At 43.9% G+C, this 22492-nt stretch overlaps 1 protein-coding gene across 3 annotated transcripts in view; it reads right to left on the reverse strand.

Moving 5' to 3' along the window:
* The window catches only part of GAS7 (growth arrest specific 7), a 96684-nt gene that overhangs the window by 11710 nt on the left and 62482 nt on the right, over nt 1-22492 (reverse strand). For all 3 annotated transcript variants that reach the window (XM_061461901.1, XM_061461900.1, XM_061461902.1), the window contains exons 6-12: nt 20313-20402; nt 17901-18016; nt 13727-13801; nt 10185-10263; nt 5407-5535; nt 2791-2914; nt 530-609 (exon numbers count right to left, since the gene is read on the reverse strand). In XM_061461901.1, the coding sequence (XP_061317885.1) occupies nt 530-609; nt 2791-2914; nt 5407-5535; nt 10185-10263; nt 13727-13801; nt 17901-18016; nt 20313-20402 (693 nt within the window). The remainder of the gene's footprint in view (nt 1-529; nt 610-2790; nt 2915-5406; nt 5536-10184; nt 10264-13726; nt 13802-17900; nt 18017-20312; nt 20403-22492) is intronic.

The following is a 22492-nucleotide window of genomic DNA, read 5'->3' on the forward strand; positions in this document are numbered from 1 at the left end:
GAGGAGCCCTCTAGCCAAATACAGGTATTTCAAGGTTTACAGCACATCAAAGCTGCTATCTTGGCATCTTGGAGACTAACCCCAAAGGTATATGCCCTTAGGGTGAACACGGTGAGCTGTGCTATCTTCTGAGAGATAGAACAATAGGTGATTAAAGCTTGCCTCTGCTGAGCGGGCAAGAGACCAAATTGGAAAATCATGGAATACGAAAATTCATTTGTGTATAAAATGTATTTAGTGATTTATCATGTTTTCCATGTCTTCCCTGTGCACTCCTTCACCCTTCCTGGGGATAATTGCAGTGTTCTGGCCCCTAAGAAGCCCTGAATTGATTTAATGCCTTCTGCAAAGAAACAATTATTTCTTCCTTCCCCTAATGATAGGAGTTTTTCTTAGAACTGAGAACAGGAAATACAATGAGAGATTTATTACTCAAGTTTCCCCACTGCTTTGCACTATAACTGTGATGAATGTTGCAGGTTATTACAATTCTGCAATATTACACATGTAAGATGCTACAGTTACATACCAGAGTGGTAGTCACCATTTCCTCAAACCACTTGGACTGAGCTTGATTGTAAAGATCCACGCAGCGCATCAAGTCATCCCCTGGAAAGTTCAAGATAGCAACACTTTAGTCTTCTGTAGCCAGTGTTACGGAGCTTAGAAGGTAAGTACAGCTGAGGATTTGCAGACAGACCCAGGAGGTTGGAAGGTCAGTCCTGGTGGAGCTGAAGGCAGTTCTGTTACATGGTATTTGTTATGTGCAATGAAATTTCACCACAATGCATTGTCAGGTGGTCGGGGTGAGAAAGAATGAGACAGAAAGACAGGATTTTAAAAGAAAAATATGAATATTAAGGAACAGTTTACAAAATGCCCAGAACGGTGAAAACACGTAACTTCAGTTAAAAAGAGTTATAGATAGTTGTACCTAAAAAAACATTAAAATGGGAAGTCAATAATAATGAGGGCAGCACTTTGTAGGTGAGGCTGCATTCTAGGACACGTCTATTTAAAATAGGAGCAAAGCATCATGCTAAACCTGTCTGAGACCAAGGGATGCTGATTTGCAACCTCAACCAAGTTGCAGTCTCCAGCCTCTGGAGATGCTCTGGCTCCCTCCCGTGCTCATGGCAGGAACACAATAAGCTGCAATGATTTCATGTTTTTTCTTTGTTGCAGGACTCTGTTCTGACAGAGAGGGAAAGGTGGGCGGGCAATCTAGAAGGCATGGCTTCGAGATTACTGCTTTCTGGCTGGCAAATTCTCTTTCTTCTTTAAATGAGGCTCAGTTACACTTTCCCTAACGGTTCCATGTCTAGGTCCAGGGCTCACATTCATCCTGTTCTTTTGGGTGCAAAAAGGTCTTTATACTTAAACCACAGACAAACCAAGCTTTAAGAAAAGGACTCCACAGACCAAACAAGTGTTAAAGAAGTAAATGCATCTGGAAGTCTCTCATGGCCTTAGAAGTTGGGGTGGCAATCTAACCCCACAAAGCTCTGGTAAAAGCTTATTCACCAAGACAGGAGATGCTTAGTTTGACATGACAAGTCCAGGCAGCTCCTCAGGAGCTATGTGGTTTGGTGTTATCCTCTGAGTGAATCTGAGCTACTGTACATTCAGGAACCTGAAGTCATTAAAAACATGAATGAAGTCATTAAAAACATTGAACAGTTGCAGTAGAAAGGCATGAGAGCAGAAAGCAACGTATCAGTAACTGGTAGAATTGTAGAAGGGCTCTGATCTAGAGCTCTCTGGTCCTACCATCCACTTGTAGCAGGCCTCATTTCAAAGCTAGATCACTAAATACTGCTACTGTACACATCATAAGCACCCTGGCTTGGCTGCTCAGTGGGGCAAGTCCTCCCCTGCCACGCACTGTAACAATGGCACAAAGTGGGGGAGAAGTGATGGGGAGACACACCAAACTCTGGGTTACTCCCATAGAATCTTCAGCTCTCCCATAGTTGTTCAACATGTAACATTTGTTTCTCCTCAAACAGTTGTCTATGACCATGGTCACACTGCAAATGACTCTTCCTAGTCTCTTCAAAACCCAGACCAGCGATTCTTAAGTTTTAAAAGCCTCACAACTATGAAGGACCATTCTGCCAAGGAATGGACCTAAGAAGGGATGAAACATGAAAGCCCTAGTTAAAATAGATTTTCAGCAGCTAGCATGTATCAGTTTCGCAGATCTCAAGGAAGACAGCTCCTGACTGATTCTGTAGAATTGGTTTGAGCCTCTGTAAAACATGCATAGGTCACATCACGTAGAACAGAAATCATTTTAATCGCGGAGTAACAGTGGAAAAAAGACAAAAAGTTCACTTTTAAAGAAAAAGACAGTAATAGGAAGCATAATAGGTACCAACAGAGCTGGGGGTAACTGGGATTTAGGGAAGAACCAAGGAAGGACATAGGATTTAAGGAAAAAACATTCTCAGCTGAAGTGCTTTGAACCTGACTGCGAAAGTTTCACAAGCATTCAGTTATCCCAGCACACTTTCAAAGGACAAAACAAAAGGACAATTCACCCTCCTTTTACTGTTCTCACCCCAAGTATCAAAATCATCATTTTGTGATGTCTCACTTGGAAAACTAAGCTCGTTTCTTCAGGGGATTTAACACCGGACAGATTCATAGCACGATTCACTTGGACTTTGTAGCTACTATATTAAAACCCAAGAAACACATGGGTGGATGGGCAGTTGCATCCCATCTTGTTCCTGCCTTCCCCAGGCCTGTGCTCACCTCCCACCACTGACAGACACGGGTACTCACCCGCTTGAGTGGACTTCCGCCTCGCCTTCTTAATTTCTTCTTCTGTTTTGTTGCTGAGCTTCACCTCTAGCTGCTGTGTTTTCATTTCCAGATCCTTCTGTCTCTCTGTCAAGGCTTTCCGGGCCTTGGAGTAATCAAAGACCCACATGTTTTAGAGCAAAAGAACTGCCAGCTTCTTTCAGCCATCTATGACCCCTTCACACAAGTATCAATCACTAAGGTGTCAGCGACTCTGCATCAGACTGGGTCCTAACTGGGATTCAAGTTCTTAGGACACCATGTGGTGATCAAAGATATGTCTGACCACCATATACAAGTCGTCACCAACACATTGTAAGAGCACCTGAACTCTTCACAGGTTGTTAGAAAGGCAGAGTACAAAAGGCATCATCAGACTTTCATGTTTCTTAGTAACTTTTTTATCTTAGTAACTATTTCCGAAAGGAAGCAGATCTGAAGCTTCTCCTCAGTGTTTTAACCAGCATCACCAAGACCCCACATTTGCTCTTCTTAAGATCTAAATTACTGAAAGAAATTCAAGCATCTCACAAAATTAACTTTTAAGTACCTTGTGGATTCAATATACACTTATTAGAAAATAACAACACAAACTTTGAGGCTTATTTTAGAGAAGCTACTTCAGATTCATTATACCAGCAATTAGTACTGCAGAAATCATGAACCTGAGACCTGGTTACAACTGATTATTTAAGTTACTTTAAAGTTCTTCAGGAATTAGAAACCTGATTTATCAGTATCATTAGTGAACTTATATGGCCAAATTACTGAAGTGTCTTAAATAAACATCATTTCTACATCTGCATGCTGTCTTCTGGGGTGACAAAAGTGCATGAAATAGCTTGTTTCGCACAGGCTTTTTATAAAAGAGGCCACATTTGCTCTTTATCCAGCTATAGTGTTTTAAAACGAATGTGGATGAGTGTTCGCACCTTGCAGTTTTCACACGAGCCTGCAAGTTGCGCTCTTGAGGCATTACTTGAATCTTTGCAGTTTTAAAGACTGCGCTTGGTTCGGCAGGTCGCATGAGGGAGCTGCAGGAAAGCAACCTGGTGAGAAGCTGTGCTGAGGCACACTGCAGAGAATCCTGGAATGGTGTGGATTGGAAGTGACCTTAAAGCTCCTCCAGCTCCAACCCCTGCCACGGGCAGGGACACCTTCCACTAGAGCAGCTTGCTCCAAGCCCCTGTGTCCAACCTGGCCTTGAACACTGCTAGGGATGGGGCAGCCCCAGCTTCTCTGGGCACCCTGTGCCAGCGCCTCAGCACCCTCACAGTAAAGAATTTCTTCCTTATGTCTAACCTGAACTTCTGATTCAGTTTGAACCCACCACCCCTTGTCCTATCGCTCCAGTCTCTGATGAAGAGCTCCTCTTCAGCATCCTTCTAGGCCCACTTCAGACACTGGAAGCTGCCACGAGGTCAAACTTCTGCGTAAGATCTCACCTCAGTCTCCCCTCTGGCAGGTTAAAGCCATTCCCACTTGTCCTGCCTGTACAGGCCCTTGTCAAAAGCCCCTCTCCAGGTCTCTAGTGGCCCCTTTGAGCACTGGGAGCTGCTCTGAAGTCTCCTCAGAGCATTCTCTTCTCCAGGCTGAACATGCCCACTCTCTCAGCCTGTCCCCAGAACAGAGCTGCTTCAGCCCTCTGATCTTACGGCTTTTATCTTTTTTTGTTCCTTCTTCTCAAGGTTCCAGTTCATTCTTTTCAATACCCCTACTGAGAACTGTGTTTCTTTGCAGATATGGCTGTGAAGATCTTAAGTGTTTTGCAGAAAAACACCTTCCCTGCATACATACAGTGTGTATCCTGCAACAATTCTGTTCCCAGGCAAACTTGTTCGGGTGCACTCTGATTCCTACTGAATGCCCAAATAACCTTCTGGCTTAACTGAACATGGTATTTTCCTTTTCAACTTACACCCAAGAGCAAACCACATGAGGATACCATTTGGCACAAGTGTCTTGGCAGCTGAAGCATGGGTATCCCATTTCCTGGCAGCTGCTGGTAAGAGCACTTTTTGTGGGTATAACTCCCCTAGGTTTATACGATTTATACCTGTGGGTGTAAATCTCAACCTCAGCTGGATGTTCATGTTAAAATAGCCCCTGATCTGAGGGTGCTGCTACTGTTTGGGTTTTTTAGGTGAGGTTGTTTGCTGTGAGGCACAGAAAACAGGAACTGGGAGAGGCTTTGTGACAGGTCTGACCTGCCTTCCTTAGTCATCTGCTTTTCACCACTGCTGGATGATACTGAGCCATACACACCTTTGGTCTGCCTCTGCCGCTATTCTAAGGCAACACCTTTTTAAATTTTGAGGGCACAGATGTGGCTTCTGGATGCACATGAGCAAGGAGCATTTTAATCAAATGCATTAGAAATATACTGTCCAAAATTGGGAAGTGGAGGATAAAACAAAAAGCCCCAGCCGTAATGCGTTAACCCTGCCTGTAGCCCCCAGTTTCCCAGCTAAGCAGGGGCCCAGCAAAATCAAAACCTTTGTGGTTCTTTGTGGCAGGACAGAAACTTTTCATGGGGCACCTGCTTTTCTGTCCAAACCAGGAGTATCTCAAATTCCCCAATTTGTTCTCTGCTCCCACCTTTTCAACTGCTGCATAGCGGCTGGCCAGCTGCTTCCGTAAGTCTGCAATGTGGTGGTCACACTTCTTCATGTCTTTCTTAAAATTCTCTCTGAAGTTGAGCAGTGGCTTCTCTACCTCACTCTGAAGCTGGTAATGAAATAAAAATGAAGAAGAAAAGACAATAATGAGGAGCCAGGCAGTAATTCCCAGCTCTTTTGCTGAGCAGAGCTCAGGACAAAGAGGAAGCAATACACACACTGCAGCCAAAGGCAGTGCCATACAGCAACACTTCTCTTCCCCAAGAGAGCTGTGAGTGAAGCTATTGCAAAAATTAGCTCTTCACAGGACAGCTCTGTTAAGGCAATATCACAACATCACAAAATGGCTCAGGCTGGAAGGGACCATCAGAGGTCATTTAGCTCAACCTCCCTGCTCAGGTAGGGTCACCCAGAGCACACCATCCAGGTTTGTGTGCAGACAGCTCCTGAATATCTCCAGGGAAGAACACTCCACAACCTCTCTGGGCATCCTATCCCAGTGCTCATTTGCCCTTACAGTAAAAGGAATTCTTCCTCATGCTCATGTGGAACTTTTGGTAGTTTAGTTTATACCCACTGCCACATGTACTATTCCCTGGTACCACTGAGAAGAGTCTGGCTGAAGGAAGCAAAAGGATGAAATTTTGTCTTCCTCTCTCGCTGTTCTCTCTTCCCACATGAGTTCAAACTGCAGGCAATGTCTGGAGCACTACTTGAGGTATTCTGATTCTGGCCTAACTAATACACCTTGCTTAAAAACCCCTTAAGTTACACAAACTGAAGCTGCTAACCCTGACTGCCATAAGGTGAAACAGTTGCCATTATGTGCGCAGGGACATGCCTGTGTTTGTTGTGCAGTGAAAAGAGATCCAATAAGGACACGTTTTATTTACTTCTGTCAAGTATGAGGGAGCCTAAAGAGAAGCCTGAATATGGTAGCAAGAAACCACTGAAATGAACTCAGCAGAGACCCATCAAGGCCACCAATGTGACTTATCTCCTACAAGCAGGACCTGACAGTAATACTCAGCTCTGATAGAGTTTGTATCATATTGCTCTTTGGCCTTCTCATACACAGAAATGTGCTAGGAAAAGTGCTCTGAAGGGATACAGATATTTCACCTCCCCAGAAGCAACCAAACTCTCCTACTGTTCCTCCTGTGGGGATGTTTGACTGTCAACGCAGAGGAGTTGGGTCCATAATCACCTAACGTGGCCCACAGTGGAGCAGTATCAAATAGTCCCTGAAAGTAAGTATTTTTGGCCTTTTCCCAGTGCTATTTCAATGGAGAAGGAAAATTCGTTCCAGCTTAGTGTAGTCTTTTAATGAAGAGAGGCTACAAAGACAGCCAAGCCCTACAGCACACATCCTAGAGAGGTTAAACAAGCCTAAAGCAGAGCTTTTTTTAGGCAGATGAAGACTGGCACCATGGTGATCTAATATGGCCTACAGCTATCTGAAGGTCAAATGCAAGGGTATCAGGGCCAGGCAATGTCACAACAGACAATTGAGCTTTGGGAGGTTCAGGCTGAGTGTAATTTGAAGAAAAAAGTCACCAAATTGGTAGCTGGGCACTGGAACAGGTTCACCAGAGAGGTGGTGAAATCCCTGCTAGACAAAGATGTAGCTGTGATCCACTGTGGTGATAGTCCTAGCTCTGACTGGGAGGGTTGGACTAGAAGATTCTGGACAATGTTTAGATGACAGTCACATCAGGGTGGCTCCAGGCCAGCTAATATAGACCTGCTCACAACCTGGTGGTCCCGCATGTTTACACGAGCTCTCTCAAGAGCACAGGAACAAACTGACAGTTGTACCAGGAACATTGTCAGTGCTCAACAAAACAAGAACAGAGAAATTCAAGAGTGGCTTCAGTAAACTCCAGAAGCAACATATTATGATTGAGTCTGTGCCCAACTGAGTTTAAAGTAGCTAAGCAGTCTGTGTGCCCTTCAGACTGCTTCATTAATAACTGGATTAACCTGGGTAAACAACCCAACATGAGTCAGTCATTCTGAGTGGAAGAAGCGGCAATCTGACTTATCTGACATAAGTAGGCATTGCTGTGAAAACCCTTATTAAAGTCCCCATGACCGGGGACACACAAAAAAGGAGGGCATTTCACTGCTATTTCTACTGCCTAATAGACAGTAACAAAATTAGTTTATTTCCCACAGTTTATAATGGGGCAGGAAATTCTGAGATCCTCATGGAAATGCATCACCAAAAGGCTCAAAATGGAAACAAGGCAACTGCTTTCTCCCGTTTTATGTTTTGGAAATTAAAGAGGGGGATTCTCAGTGAAGGCAGTCATCTTTCCTCTATCATCATCTTGCTAGAATTTCCATCTTGCAAGAGGTTAATATAAGCTATCAAAATAGACTCACATGTGAATGACCCAGGCTTTTAAATGTTGTATCATTGTTGGCCATTTATATTCTTTTTATATTTTTGCTAGCAGATCTGACTTCAAGACTTACAAATCCAAGCAATAGATGAAAAAAACATAAACTACTTTCCTAAGATAAAGGAATTTAAAGCGCCAGTGTATACAGACAGCTCTGACACCCATCACTAAATGGGTGAGATGCAACACAGGACTTGAAATCTCAAGAAGTTTGTTAAAATAAGTTAGGAAGTTTGCTAAAATAAGTACAGGACAGAGATCATGTATCTCTGTACCAGTATGGTAGAGACTTAGGCAGAAAGACAGAGGCATGGGTTTAATCACAGTATTAGATGCTGAAGAAACAAACCAGCTGAGTTTGTGAAATCAATTCTGATTTCACAATTACTTATTTTTCCCCTTTGCTCCATCAGTACCATTTCCAGAATGGGGGTAACACACCATCATATCCAGGCCAGCCCATCATGACTTCAACACTAAAACACCTGTGCACCTTCTCTTCCAGCAGAACTCACCTCTTAGAGCTCACTGAGGGATAATCACATAACTGGAGAAAAGCTTCACTTCCATGACAGCCTTCTTGAAGGACTCCACGTGTGCATGTATATATACACGTGCCATGCCAGTATCTAGAGGCATTAGCAGTGTAATAATATTTTATGTTTCACAGAATTATAAAATGGCTTGGGTTGGAAAGGACCTTAAAGCTCATCCAGTTCAAACCCCCTTGCCATGGGCATGGACGCTTTCCACTAGACCAGGCTGCTTCAAGCCCCATCCAACCTGGCCTTGAACATTGCCAGGGATGGAGCATTCACAGTTTCTCTGGGCACGCTGTGCCAGCTCCTCAGCACTCTCACAGTAAAGAATTTCTTCCTTGTAACTAACCTGAACTTCCTCTGTTTCTGTTTGAACCCATCACCCCTTGTCCTATCGCTACAGACCCTGAAGAAGAGGCCCTTGCCAGCATCCTTGTAGCCCCCTTCAGACACTGGAAGCTGCTCTGAGGTCTCCACGCAGCCTTCTCTTCTCCAGGCTGAACAGCCCCAACTTTCTCAGTCTTCATACAGAAGGTGCTCCAGCCCCTAATCATCCTTGTAGCTTCCTCTGGACTTGCTCCAAGTGCCATAAAAGTGCTGTCACCCGTGACCCCCACTGTAACAGTGCTATGAAGGACTGTCACAAACATGTTCAGTGTCTTCAAGGCTGGTGTTTGTGTTTCAATACTCTTGGTGTGCTCTGCACTGCACTGACTGGTGTTGTTCAAATATCAATGAGAAATATAACTACTACTTCTAAGAATGACTTACCTGAAAGCAATAGCAATAATCAATGTGTTTAAAATCATATTCTGTTAACAAAAGAAAGAACTAGGAATTCCCAAAGCAGGTACACTGGAAACAGTGGGGAGAGTTTGGATGATGCTACAGGAGTTTCTGTGCAGGGTTTAAGTAAAATAATGAAGGAGCCCCTATCCATTGCCTGCCTCCCTGCATACCCCACTCCAGGCTGCATTTCTTCCACTTGGAAAACAATACAGGAACACAATGGGGAGCAAAAAGTATTTCACTAATTACAGCTCTGAAGTAGAAGTTTGAAGCAGAGCAATGGGTTACCAAGGCAGCGGCTGGTTGCCTGAGTAACCTCTGCATAATCACTTACAAACAGTGCAGAGCTATAATTTTCCTCCAGAACATGGCTGTTGTACTGAGATTATCTACCACTGTACTGAACTTGATCACCCACAGAGGTTAAGAGAATGTGACAGGATGCAAGAATGTGTCACATGTGGTGGAAAAAAAACAGTTAAATACCATAATTTGAACAAGAAATCTCCTTGGGGATCACTTGAGAGAAGATCCAAAAATAACATGAAGTTCCCAATGCACAAAGGCTAATGATATGAAAAAGTCAGCGTCCTGGTTCTCTTCTTTCCAAACAGATACAGTAGATTCTTGTTGAGAAGCCAAACATTATTTTTCATTTCTTCCTCTAAAGTAATAATCTGTACGAGCTCTAAGTAAATTTACTGGAACACATTGCCCTAAGTGAATAACCTCGAGAATCAGTTTCCCTTTTTTCTTTTCATTAAAAAAAAAAAAATGGAAAATTAAGGTTAGATGTGTTTTAACTTACTGATCAGGAAGTTAAATATCATTTAACTTACCTGATCAGGCAAATTAAAAAAGCCAGGATTCTGTCAGGAAGCATGGACAGAGTTTCAGTAAGTTTGTTCATCAGTTCTACATTTGTACCCTATATATGGGTATCTTCCCCACTAACAAGCACTGAAGGTAGATCCACATCAATGACATGGCAAAAATATTTGCAAAAAGGAAGAACTACTTACCTTGGAAGAGAATTTGAGGTGAACCTCTGCTTCATCAGCTAGACTCTTCTTTAGCTGAGCCCAAGCCTCTCCTAGTGTGCTGAAAGAACACAGAGCAACAATGATCAATGCCCACATCCTCCTGTGCATCCTGCAAGATTGGTCAGACAGTGGCAGACAGACATGGTACCACACTTTGTACCATATCTTGCTCAGCAAAATCATGGCAAAGTGACAGCAGAAATCTGAGAAGATCACTGATCTCTGTGACCAAGGCAGAATTATCTTTGAGAACACTGCCATAGTGATCTCCTGTCACAGAGATGCCAGTCTCCATAAGCAAGCTACTTCAGTATCTTATCCTCAGCAGAACAAAGTGTTTCTTTTCTAATTCTTAAAATAAACCTTCACCAGTGCAGTTTTTCCATTGCTCATTCTACTCTACACCCTCCTTTTGGTGAATGGATTATTCTGCTTCTCCTCAGAGAACCTTTCAGTATTTGAAAACCATTACATCTTCTTTTCCTTCAGATAGGTTATTTGTTAGCTAATGGCAGTTTAGGTACATTCCTCCAGACCCCCTCCAACAGCCTGGATTCCTCTTAAAGCACCATAACCTAAACTACACTGTCTCTTCCAGTTGCTAAACTGGTAACAGATTATTTCCTATCAGACACTCTTTCTTCTACATATCCCAGTGTGATGCTTTTTTAGACAATGTTGTGAAGCTGTTGATGAATAAGCTGGTGATTCACTACAGCCAGATCCTTCTCCCACAAACTGTTATGTAAGTGTATCTTTCACATCCTGTGAAAGTAGAAAACCTGGGACTTTGTCCTCATTGAAATGCATTTTTATTTCTCTCCAGTTCATTTCTCTAGTTTAACAACATCATTTTGAATTGCAAGCTTTCCTTCAAATTGTACACACCACCGCTCCCAGCTCTGTCTCATCTCTGATCACAGTAAACCCGTAATTTATTCTATCCAAGGTTAACAACAAAGACATAGAAAAATAAATCAGGATTTGTGATGAACCTTATCATAGAATCACAGAATAGTTTGGGTTGGAAAGGACCTTAAGATCATTCAGTTCCAACCCCTCTGCCATGGGCAGGGATGCCTCACACTAGACCATGTTGCCCAAGGCTCTGTCCAATCTGGCCTTGAACACTGCCAGGGATGGAACATTTAGCACTTCTTTGGGCAACCTGTGCCAGCGCCTCACCACCCTCACAGTAAAGAGCTTCTTCCTTATATTTAACCCAAACTTCCTCTGCGTAAGTTTAAACCTATTCCCCCTTGTCCTACTGCTACAGTCCCTGTAGCAATATTCTTACCTAATTTTGCACCTTAGGGTTTATTTAGGCCTGCCTCCCTACAAGAATCTCCCATTGCATAAACTGCAATTAAATTGCATAAATTGCAATTAAATTGCATAAATTAAGAGCTATGATGCTGACCTCTTCTTTTCTTTTACTCCATCACTGGAAGAATGAAGGTTGGTTTGAGGCTGTTTGCTCTGTAGGCATCCACAAAAATTGCTCATCACCTTAGTTTTCCACTGAGTGCTTCTAGAAAGCCTGATAGTTTATTCTACCACTTTTCAGAGGTTAAACAAAACTGAGTGATCTACAATGTCCTAGCTCCTCCTTTCTTTCACCCAGCCCTATTCAGTCAGATTTGCCCCTTCCTCATAGCCTGAAAAATTGCCTGTGATCTGCAATTTCAAAACACTCATTTGTCATCTCTGAGGTTGCTCCAATGAGTTGACTCCTCAAGCATGGTGTTCACCACAGCTAAACAACCTGAGATTGTTTCACCTACGTAAATGCTCTCAGCTCTTCTTCTCTAGTTCCACCCTGAGGTACCCTCCCACTGTCAGTTCTCACTGGCACTATTTTGCCTGATCTGTTCAACGGAAGATGTCTGCTAAGCATCTTCTGCATCTCTTATCCAGCTACAGTGACTTGATTGGATGTATGGATCATATCACCTTCTGTGTACATGCAACAGCACTTTACTTTCAGCAACTGGCACAGAACCATCCCGATAATACAAATCAGTCCCATCTCAGCACCCTTGTGTTCCACTCACATACATGATGGTGGGTCTTCTTACCACCAAAGGAGGGCAGAGGACCTTGGAGGGACAGCTCGTACTTTGTGACAATTCCATAGACAGCAAAGCTGGAAAATGGTCTGTAGAGTATGAAACCAGCAGTGGTAACTGGTATGTTCACAGAGCAGTTCATTGGGTCCCCCAACTCATACCTTCCCAGGAATGAGAGGAAGACCCTGGTGAATGCTTACTTTGAGTGTGCTAGGCTGCAGTCTCACTTCTGGATCCTTCAAATCTTCCTGTTAGCTGCTCTTCCTCCCTCACTTCTTTAAATGGAACCTTTCCCCTTCCCAGGGCCTTACCAGTTCTCAGGATCTTCTCACTAGCCTCTTCCTGGCCCTAGCCAGTCTGGCCACTATAGCACCAGGAGGAAAAATACCAGCAGGACCTCATTCCACTCCCTCACCTTGCCACCCCCCCAGACAGAGCACCACTGGGCAGTGTTCCTAGCTCCCTGCACTCTGCTCCGTGTCCCCTTACCTCCCTACTTCAACATTTTTTATGCTTCAGTCCTCATTCCTCTCTTTTCAACTACTCTCCCCTAGTGTTCTCCCCCTTCATTGTTTCAGATATTTTCTCCTTCTCGTATTCGGGGTAGAAAAAGTGGGAGGAGGATGCAGAAGAAAGCTGTTTTAGTTTGCTACAAGCAGGTTAGCACCCTCCCCTAAAGGGGAAAGAAGAACAGAAACCACTGTCAAGGGAGGTACTTGGAGAAGCCTAGTTAGCCTCCTGCACTTTCTGTCCTTGCTTACTGGAAGCTGAGCAAACACCTTGTGGAGCTTCACTGCCAGTAGAAACACCCTGTGTCAGAACTAGGATGAGGATAATAATTTCAAAGCTTGGCTTTCAGTGCTTAGATGGCTTGTGTTGGAACAGACAGAGCTAACAACTTCTAATCCTTCAGGAGTGGTGTCATTCCATTATTTTCACTGAACTGCAATCTAATCTGAAGTGCATTGCCTAATACCTTCTTAATAACTTCTGAAGTGTGAACATGCTGTAATGGACAACCTGCTGCTTCTCTTGGAGAGCCAGACCCACGATGAGAAGGAACTTCATCCTCTCAGTCTGTGCTGCTACAATTCTACTGGCCTGACCTTATGGATCTACTTTCAGCAGTAAGTATATTCCATATATACTTCCATAGTCAAAGTAGTTTAGTACTTCTACATGCTAATCTTTAAAGGAGCTAGTGCTGGCTAGAATAAGGACAGCATAAACACATTACTGGAAACATATGCATATACGTAAAACTGTACCATAAACATCTTCATAAGGAAAATAAGAAAAGCAATTCTATCCTTCCCAACACACGCAGGATGCTGAGCTAAATAAACCTCTACTCAATGGGAGAGCTCAGGAAAAGTACATGTACCTGTGTGGGAGGAATGCTTTTTATGTTAAAATCTTTGTCTTCTGCAAAAGTCAAAGAGACACACTTACCCTTCCTCCTGAGCAGCCAAGGAATTCTGAGACAGCTTGGACAGGTTCTTCGCATATTCCTCCTCAATCTTTATCCTACACTCACACACATACACACACACAGAGAAAATAAAGATAGCAGTAAGTAAGCTTTAAGGCAGAAACCCACACACATCGTTTCAAGAAATTCTCTGCATTTTAACACATTTTGCCACAGGAATTTTACTTTCAGTCTCCAGGGTTTGGCAGCACCAGTTTCAGGTTCCATCTCTCCCCTCCATATGCCAAAAATGCAGTGGCAAGAGCATGGATAGATGTGTGATAAAATCTGAAGGAAAAGCTACAGTTCTGGAGAGCAAATAACAAGAACAAAGTGCTTCTACTGTGCAACATGGACTGTTTGCAAAACCGGGCACACTTGAGAAATGTGTTTCAGTCTGCCACTAAACGTGCGCTCACACATCCTCGAGGCAAAGATTAAGGAATGAATCATTGCAGGAGAAATACAAATGAGGTTTGTGGTGCTGGACTACACCTTTCCTAGGAATACAAGTGCTTCCTGATCCCCATGACAGATAACAAAGCTGGTGAAGATATGGCAAGGGCTCCTGCCACCTACAAGTGGTGGTGCAGCTGCTACCATTCACCCATCATGCCCACTACCCTGTCCTCCTCTCTGCTCACTCAGCAGCACCACACAGGAACAGGATCTGAGCTTGCCCTCAGTGGAGGTGCACAAGAGGGAGACTGTTGGCACACAACCAGTATGAAAACATGGGTTGAACAAGGGGACAAGGATAAATGCTGGCTGCACAGCAGGGAGGGAAAGAGCAGCTGCTGGTGCAGAGGTGACATGCATCATGCTTGAAAACGATCTTCAACTACCCTGAGTTCTCCTAAGTGAGACATCTGCAAGGTACACATGATCCCAACTAGGGCAAACAAATGGCTCTTGGCTGGTTTTCAAATTAGTTTGCTCAATAAAGCACCTCTAAGAGAGAGCTGAGTGATATCCAGGTGGAGCAACTCCTGATTTTGTGCTAAACTGTGAACAAGCAGGGGAAAAGCCTGGTTAGAAATCCACCTCCTTCCACTGAGAGGACAGAAGGTGGGGTATTTTTGGCAGGCCCATTGGCAGTAGCTAGTTGAGCAAGCACTGTTATGCAGGCTGTATTTGAGACAAAAGGGATCCCTAGAGCCAGCTAAGAGGGGTCTGATATTCTGGGCTTCTGAAAATAGGATGTGCATGTCACTGTGTGGGATGCAGCTGGCTGAAGCCCAAGGTGATACCCAGCTTGGTACAGCACAGTACAACTACAGAGCATGCCCAGCATGTGGGGGCTTCTTCATCCCCCTCCCATGAGAACAAAACCAGACAGCTCCTCACACCTGCTGCAGCAAGACCAACAAATACAGCTTTCAGCACCAAGGCTATGCCGTGGTTAGGACCTCACAATGTAAAGGGTTTGATCCAGGCACGCTTCACTTGACCTACTTTAAATATCTACTTCACGATGAGGCTAATCTTGTCTTAGAAGTGGCAATTTCTATGGACTGGAAAGGGAGCACAGGTCAACTACACCTTCAACTACACCTTCACACCCAAACCCCCTCCATGTTTCTGGTTCCCACTAACTTGTTTAAGAAGTTTCCCAACCTCACTCCCTGTGTTTCCAAAGCATTATAAGTACATTTTGACCCATGCTGTCCTTAGTTCTAGTTGCTCTTTGGAGTTTTATTCCTTGCTCTTATGCTTCTTTTGAAATAAAGTACTTTGTGTGCTCACACCCAGATACTTTCAGTCACGCTGTTACAATGGATGAAGAAAAAACGGAGAGCTCCAAGGGGAGGCAAAGATGATCTGATGTGACTACCATGCAAGAAGAAACTAAATAGCTTAAGACAACACAGGGAACACAGGGAAAAGGTGAATAGAGGGTATCTGACAGACATCTACACAACTGCCACTGGATGAAGATAGTGATTGTGACTTTAAGTTTTTTTTTTTTTTTTTACACTATTTCTCCAGATTAGAAGGGAACAATGAAGTTATCAAACAACAGCACAATCACTTTTCCTGTAGTACACAGACTGCAGAAATCTTGTCCATTTGTTGTAGTGGCCAAAAATATAGAAAGACTCAAAAGGATGAGACAGAGTGGAAGGTGCTTACAACCACCTGCTGAACATGGCAGCAGCTAAACAATCTGATTTACATTTTCCAAGCACAGTCCAGCTTGATGAAAAAAGTGAGAGGCCAAAAGCCCAATTTGTGTTCCTTTGCTACTAATTCATACTCAGAGACTGATGCTATTCTGGGCAGTCTGCATATTTTCTTGGCTGTTCTAATGCAAATGCTGGACCATATTTTTACTTTCGATTTAAAGCAATTCTTCCTTTCCTTCACACCCACACCCTTGATCTCCTGTTTTCAGGCCTGTTTTATTCAAATTCAAAGTCTGTGTTATAACCCTACCTTTGTCAACAGGTGCTGAATAAACACAGAATTGCTATTTACAAGTAGTTCCTCTTAAAGAACCTACTTGAGAAACTGAATTTCAGTTAGTGTTGCTTCTTGTTGGTTAATTGATGAAGTAATATGGTTATCACGTCTCATCCCTGCTTCCTATTTAAAGCTTTTTTTATCAGCTGCCTAAACCTCACCTCCAGAAGGCAGATGGAGAGGATTTTTCTGGACATGAAAACACCTATACATAGTCTTGTATTCCCCGAGTCCTTCTTCCTATCAGTCCTTCTTCCCTCTGAGCTGGAAATGTAAAGGTTCCCCTGATGGCCTGAAGTCTCATTTCTGTGAGTAACTTCTCCAACTCAACACAATCCTCCTCATTTTCCACACACAGCACTCCTGAATCATTTGTTCCAAACAGAAGGAAAATGTATTCATCTTTTTATAACTCCCATCTAGATTCTCTTCACAATTAATTCCAAACCTTGTTTCCAGCACACAGTGAATCTTTTCTGCCTTTCCTTCTACCAACATGCCTACTTCTCTCTACTGAGGACATAAACATGCCTCTTCTCAGTGTCAGAGCTGTTCTTTCTTTGTTCTCTCATTTCATGTCAACCTTCCATCCCTCTCGAATGCTCCCTTCTTTTGTTTCTACCAGATTTTATTATGTATTACTTTCTTTGGGGCAGATACCCTCCTCTTTTCCCTGTCCATGGCTATCACAATTCTGCTCACCTTCTCCTCATCTTCCAGCTTAGCAAGCCTATTTTTCGACTGTATTTTTTCTTTGTCAGCTAGTCCTTCCTTCTACCTGCATCCTCTGGTCACACTGGGTCAGAGAGTACACTGTCCCTTGGACTGTCTTATGTCACAGGCAGCATGAACCACATGTGGATGCTGGGCCCTCTGCACCTCCTGTATCACTGTCCTCATTGCCTGGCCTATCCTTTTCATTTCTCCACTGCTGCCACATCTTTAATACCTTAAAAAAGACAAGAGCACCAGCGTGATCTGCCTTCCTCCTGGGAATAAACACTGCTTTTTCCCTATAGGCTGTTCTCAAGTTGTGAGAGTCATCCTCAAGATGATTTACACTGGCCTGGACACATGACAAATGATTTCAAATAATACTGACACTACTTACGAGTAATGATGTCACATCATCTCCTGTACCTGGTTGAACTGAGCATCTATCAACTGCTTGTTTGGTGCTCAGTGCACCTCCCATATCAGCAGAGCAACAGACCATTAACAGCGTTCTGCCATTTTCTGGTAAAGACATCTGCCTTTAGGACTTGGGGCTCACTCTAAATATCTTTATGTGTACTTCAGCTCCATATCCACCTGAATTCCCAAGTGATGTCTTTTTACATCTTCCTCTAGGTAACTGTGTTTATGCTCTATGTCAACAAATTGCTTCTCTATTTTTCAGGCAAAATAGTTCCTTTCAAAATACCTTCACCTTGTTTTTTCCATGTTCAAGTTTTCCTTGAATCTGCAATGTAAAACCTTCTTGGTTCCCTCTACCTAAATGGACAGCCAGTGTGCAAAGCAGGAGAGGCAAGTTGGAGAGTGTGGATGGACATTAAAGGAAAATTAAAATGTTCTTTATGAATTGGTAGCATATCTTTTACATAGTTTAATTAATGTACCAAAGGAATATCTAAATCAGGAAAAAATATATATTGCCATAAACAGTTCATTTAATAGCAAAGTGCTCTTTACCTTTCTCGAACAAACTCTGCCATTTCTTTCTGCATTTGTTTCCCTTTAAGCTGCTTTTGAAGAAGAATCTCAAATCCCGACACTGTATTGTTCCCTTGCGAATCCTTCTTATCGGCCTGGAAGGAAAAAGCAAGTTCAACAAAAAGATACGGGGATCAAAAGCACAGACATGTAGCTCCAAGCCTCTACTGCCCAAGGAGTCAGGGCTACAGGCAGCAGTGGTGGTCAAAGAGCCCTCCCTGATCACAGCTGATGGTTGAAGCACCTCAGCCCCTGTCAGAGGAACAGTCCAATACTTTCTCTTTCCCCATCCTCTTACTCCAATGCCCCAGCACTGGGGCTGGCTCTGGCAAGCATGAGCCCCAATGGCCCACCCTGCATAGAGAAAGGCAGCACAAGAGAATAGGAGGAGGAAGACAGGGAGGACACTGCTTGCTCCTTCCAGGGGTAATGTAGCCTTAAACAACCTTTAACAGACTGTCAGGCTCAACCCTGACTTGCATTCAAAAAAATACAGCACAGGTCGGCTGTAAGGCAAAGCAAAGCAGCAACTTGTTCAACAGGTTACTACCACACATCCCATCTTTCACTGTTTCCAACACAGCCCTTTCTACCCTTTGCTCCACTGACTTCAGGGTCACTACAAGGACCAGGTCAGTTTTCTCTCTGCTCTTTTCTCCCTGATCTTTCGGCATTTCTCTATTTCAGAATTTAATTTCCTACCCTCTTCCAACAAACAGGCATGGAAAACACTTCCCTAAGGGCTACGGGTTTTGTTCTGATGCGCTGGGTGCTGCACATCTGCACAAAGGAAAATGCCACATTAATCCAAGTACGATACCAGGCACTGGGCAGCTGAGACAATGGGAGGAGTGGAGCTGATGGAAGAAGGAAGGCAAGTCATGGATGACAAGACCAAACAAGAGGAAAAGTCCTGGGAGCAGAGCTATGGGAGGATACAAGCTTGCAGAAGGCAGCTTTCAGTGGAGTTTCACTGACAGCAAGATTGGACCAAAACCAAGGAACCAAGTGGTGGCCAAGATTAAATGGAAAGCACCAAAGAGGGCAGTGACTTCTGCAAGACATGTGCAAAACATAAGCGTCTACACCATGAATGACTTATTGCTCATTGGGATCACAATACTGGAAGAAGCTGAAGAAAATCTGATGGTTTGGGAATGTCACAATTTGCAATTATGTCAGCGTATTGTAGCAAGTTACTACAACTTGCCACTAGTTACGATACCAACACTGAGTACACATGAGGGGAAGTGCTGCTGTGCCTCCAACACGTACACTTTTGTAAGTAAAACTCTTTATTTTGATGTTTGAAATGGAAATCCTTCAACATCCCATAACTGAAAACACACCCAAAATTCAGAAAATCTTCACTTTGGAGGCGGCATTTCACCCACCCCAAAAAAAGCTTCCCAGTAGAAGAGTCTTTTTCTATCAGCTCCACACTTGAAGGACTATTACATCATTTTAATCTGATTCAGGATCCTGAAAGCGGAGCTAAGTGCGAGAGGGCACACACAGAAACACAGTCACTAGAGACTTCCCCTGCTGAAGCCTGCATTAAAACTATTCCATTTAATAGCTACTTAGAAGCCTGTCCTCCTCAAACCTCATCCTTTAAAAAGTCATTTATCATCTCTCCTACAGAATATCCCATAGGAGAGTTTTCCAATTTAACAGAAAGTTTGTAAAGGACCTTCACCAAATTCAGCGACTTGATTTTCATCTTTATGATGGATTAACCCAGAGATATATTTGAGCAAGGCAGAGATCTGAATTTGGTAATGAGATCTGAGCTTCCATTTCTAAATTGGCTGTCTTCAAATGCAGGGTATTGAATCTAAGTGAATGCCCCATCCCCGGCACCGTTCAAGGCCAGGCTGGATGGGCCTTGGGAAACCTGGTCTAGTGCGAGGGGTCTCTGCCCATGGCAAGAGTTGGAACTAAATGAGCTTAAGGCCCTTTCCAACCCAAGCCATTCTATGATTCTATTTGCTTGTTATAAATGTGATACTCCCAGCTTCCTCATGCATTCCTAATTCTCATGCTCTGGAAACAGTGAAATATCATTGCCTGCCAGCCACCTCCTGCTGCATAGCCCTTTTGGCTGAGGTATTTCGAGATGTGTAGTTTGTCCTACATCCTCCCCATTTACTGACCAAAACCATCTCCTGAGAGCTGACCTTGCCTTTCTGGACATTCTTCTGATAATTGTCCACATCTGACACCATTGAGATGGTTTCCACTGGTGTCTTCAGTCTCCCTTGTGCTGCCCTAATATTCTGCATTTCAGCCCAAATTCTCCTTTACTTTGTACCACAAATCAAGCTGTTTGTTCCACTTTTTCAGCAGCTCAAGAGCTGCAATATGGCATGTGGCTGGCTGCCTACTTACCCAGAAATAATCACAGTAGCTCCACTCTGAAGGTTTCAGCAACTGCTGCTCTGGCATTATGTCAGGGTGGGGGAAAGTCACACAGTTTATCTGTAACAAAAAAGCAAAAGACAGAAGGTAATGAAATGGAGCTGTTGATGAGATCTATGCAGATGAAGGGTTATATACACACTCTTCCAATCAGAAAATCCAGTGAATGAATGTCAGAGAAGAAAAATTGGTTGTTTCATGGAAACAGCAGCTAAGTATTCCCAGAAAGCTCCTGTGAGCAAGCAGGAGTGCTGCCTCAGAGGAAAATCACCTCCCTGTTTCACATGAGGAAAACTGCTTGATTTGGAAAGTGCCATACAGGGAGCTTTCCTAGATCCCTAACAAAGTGTGGGGAAAATCCTGACGTGGAACACCCTGAACACACAAAATGCTGTGAGCAGCAGACAGCACTGAAGGCACTATTGGAATATCTCATCAGAAAACCTCAGCTATCTTAGCCTCTTACAGGATTACATAAAAAGGTGTTATTTGTTCATTCCAGAGACCTTTTCAGTTGAAAGTGATGCTCCCTGCAAAAAGGAACAGGGGCTCTCTTAAGTCAGGTAGCCTTCAGTACACAAAACCCACAGCAATCTGAGACAGGATTCATCACACAATCATTAAACAAAGGCATAAAGAAGTACAAGTGCTTATTAAGTTATCACAGTAGAAAATGTAGCCTGATAAAAGCACAATGGAAGTGAAGAATGTGACAGCTACTGCAGAAGGTGCTGCAGAATAACTCTGGATGTAGTTAAGCCCTTCAGAGGAAGCATTGACAAGAGTCAGAGCTCACTGCCAGTATATAATGCTCCCCTGCATTTCTGCTGGGCAGGCACACTAAAATCAGCCTCTTATTGCCCCCACAGGTTCACTGGCCACTAAGAGTGTATTAATTGAGCAACAAACAGAAGTTGGGGATGGAAGACTTGCAAATGTAACTATGGGTTTGGGGAGTTAATGTTCACAGGAAATCCAGAAACAAAGCTGTGGGCAGGGTTAGCACAGCTGCATGGGCAGACCTAAAAGGAGTGCTTACACACAGTGAATCTGCCTTTTGGCTATTCAGAGGGGATCAAAAAGGACACAGCAAAGTGCTGACACAGAGTAAAGCCACTATGGTAGAGCAGGGCAGACAAAGCCTTTAGCTGATACAACGCTGTTCCTACAAACCCACACTGGCTCTGCTACTGGCTGCCCATGCTGAAGTTTCAGGGGCTGTCCCGTACATAATGCAAGACCTCTGTTCCACCCCCTGTCTCCACAAAAATCACTCTGTTCAGCACTTGCCAAGTCCATTTCAAAGCAGGCTGAGGACCCTGCACCTACAGGTTCTAAACCATGCATCTTCCCCTTCAGCTCCCATCAGGCTTCAATCTGATCTGCAGGAGACCAGGGCTCCTGCTTCACCACCATTCTGCAGGCACCAGCTGTGTGGTACTGCATCTCCAGCCAGAGCCAGCCTCCTCCGGCCACACAGTCCCCACTACAGGAGCTGCTGGAAACACCTCCTGTTCCTTCACATTCCACAGCAGAAGTGCCACACATCAGGAGATATAAAACACCAGCTCAGTTCAGAGTGGGATGGCCATGCAAGAGAGGTGCTAGTGCTCACCCTCACATCCCTGCAGTGTTGGGGCATGCCAGGGGATGTGCCTGTGCAGTTAGCTGGGCTTGCCCAGCAGCATCAGGCCCTGTGTTAACCCAGGCTGACCTCAGTCACCACCACAGCCTCCAGCATGAAGCTCCTCCACAAGGGATGCTCCACTGAGAACACCTTCTGTCTCTGCTAAAATTTTCCTCTCCTGCCTTTTCTCTGTCAGCTCAGTTATCTCAGGACAACACTGCAAGCCCATCTTGCCCTGGTTTTCTTCAGTTAGGTAGGTTGGGTTACCTTCCCTTCTCCACTCAGGGATCGCCAAGATCTAAAAGCCTGCACGCAGATCCCATAATCCCTACAAGGATGCCTCACAACTGATCAGCCCAGATGACTTATAAATAGTGGCTATAAACCTTAAGCCAAATTGCTACCTTCAGATAGCATCCAATAAGCACTGACCTGGACCAGTGCTAGATTGGTGCACAAGGGCAGACAGAGAAAAGGCTCCACTTTGCTGGATCACCAAATTCCATGCCACTGCTGTACCTGG

Source organism: Pezoporus flaviventris, unplaced genomic scaffold (genome assembly GCF_033815535.1).
Source record: "Pezoporus flaviventris isolate CSIRO_AGI_PZ_B2104156 unplaced genomic scaffold, CSIRO_AGI_Pfla_v1 ptg000034l, whole genome shotgun sequence".
Classification (NCBI taxonomy): Eukaryota; Metazoa; Chordata; class Aves; order Psittaciformes; family Psittacidae; genus Pezoporus; species Pezoporus flaviventris.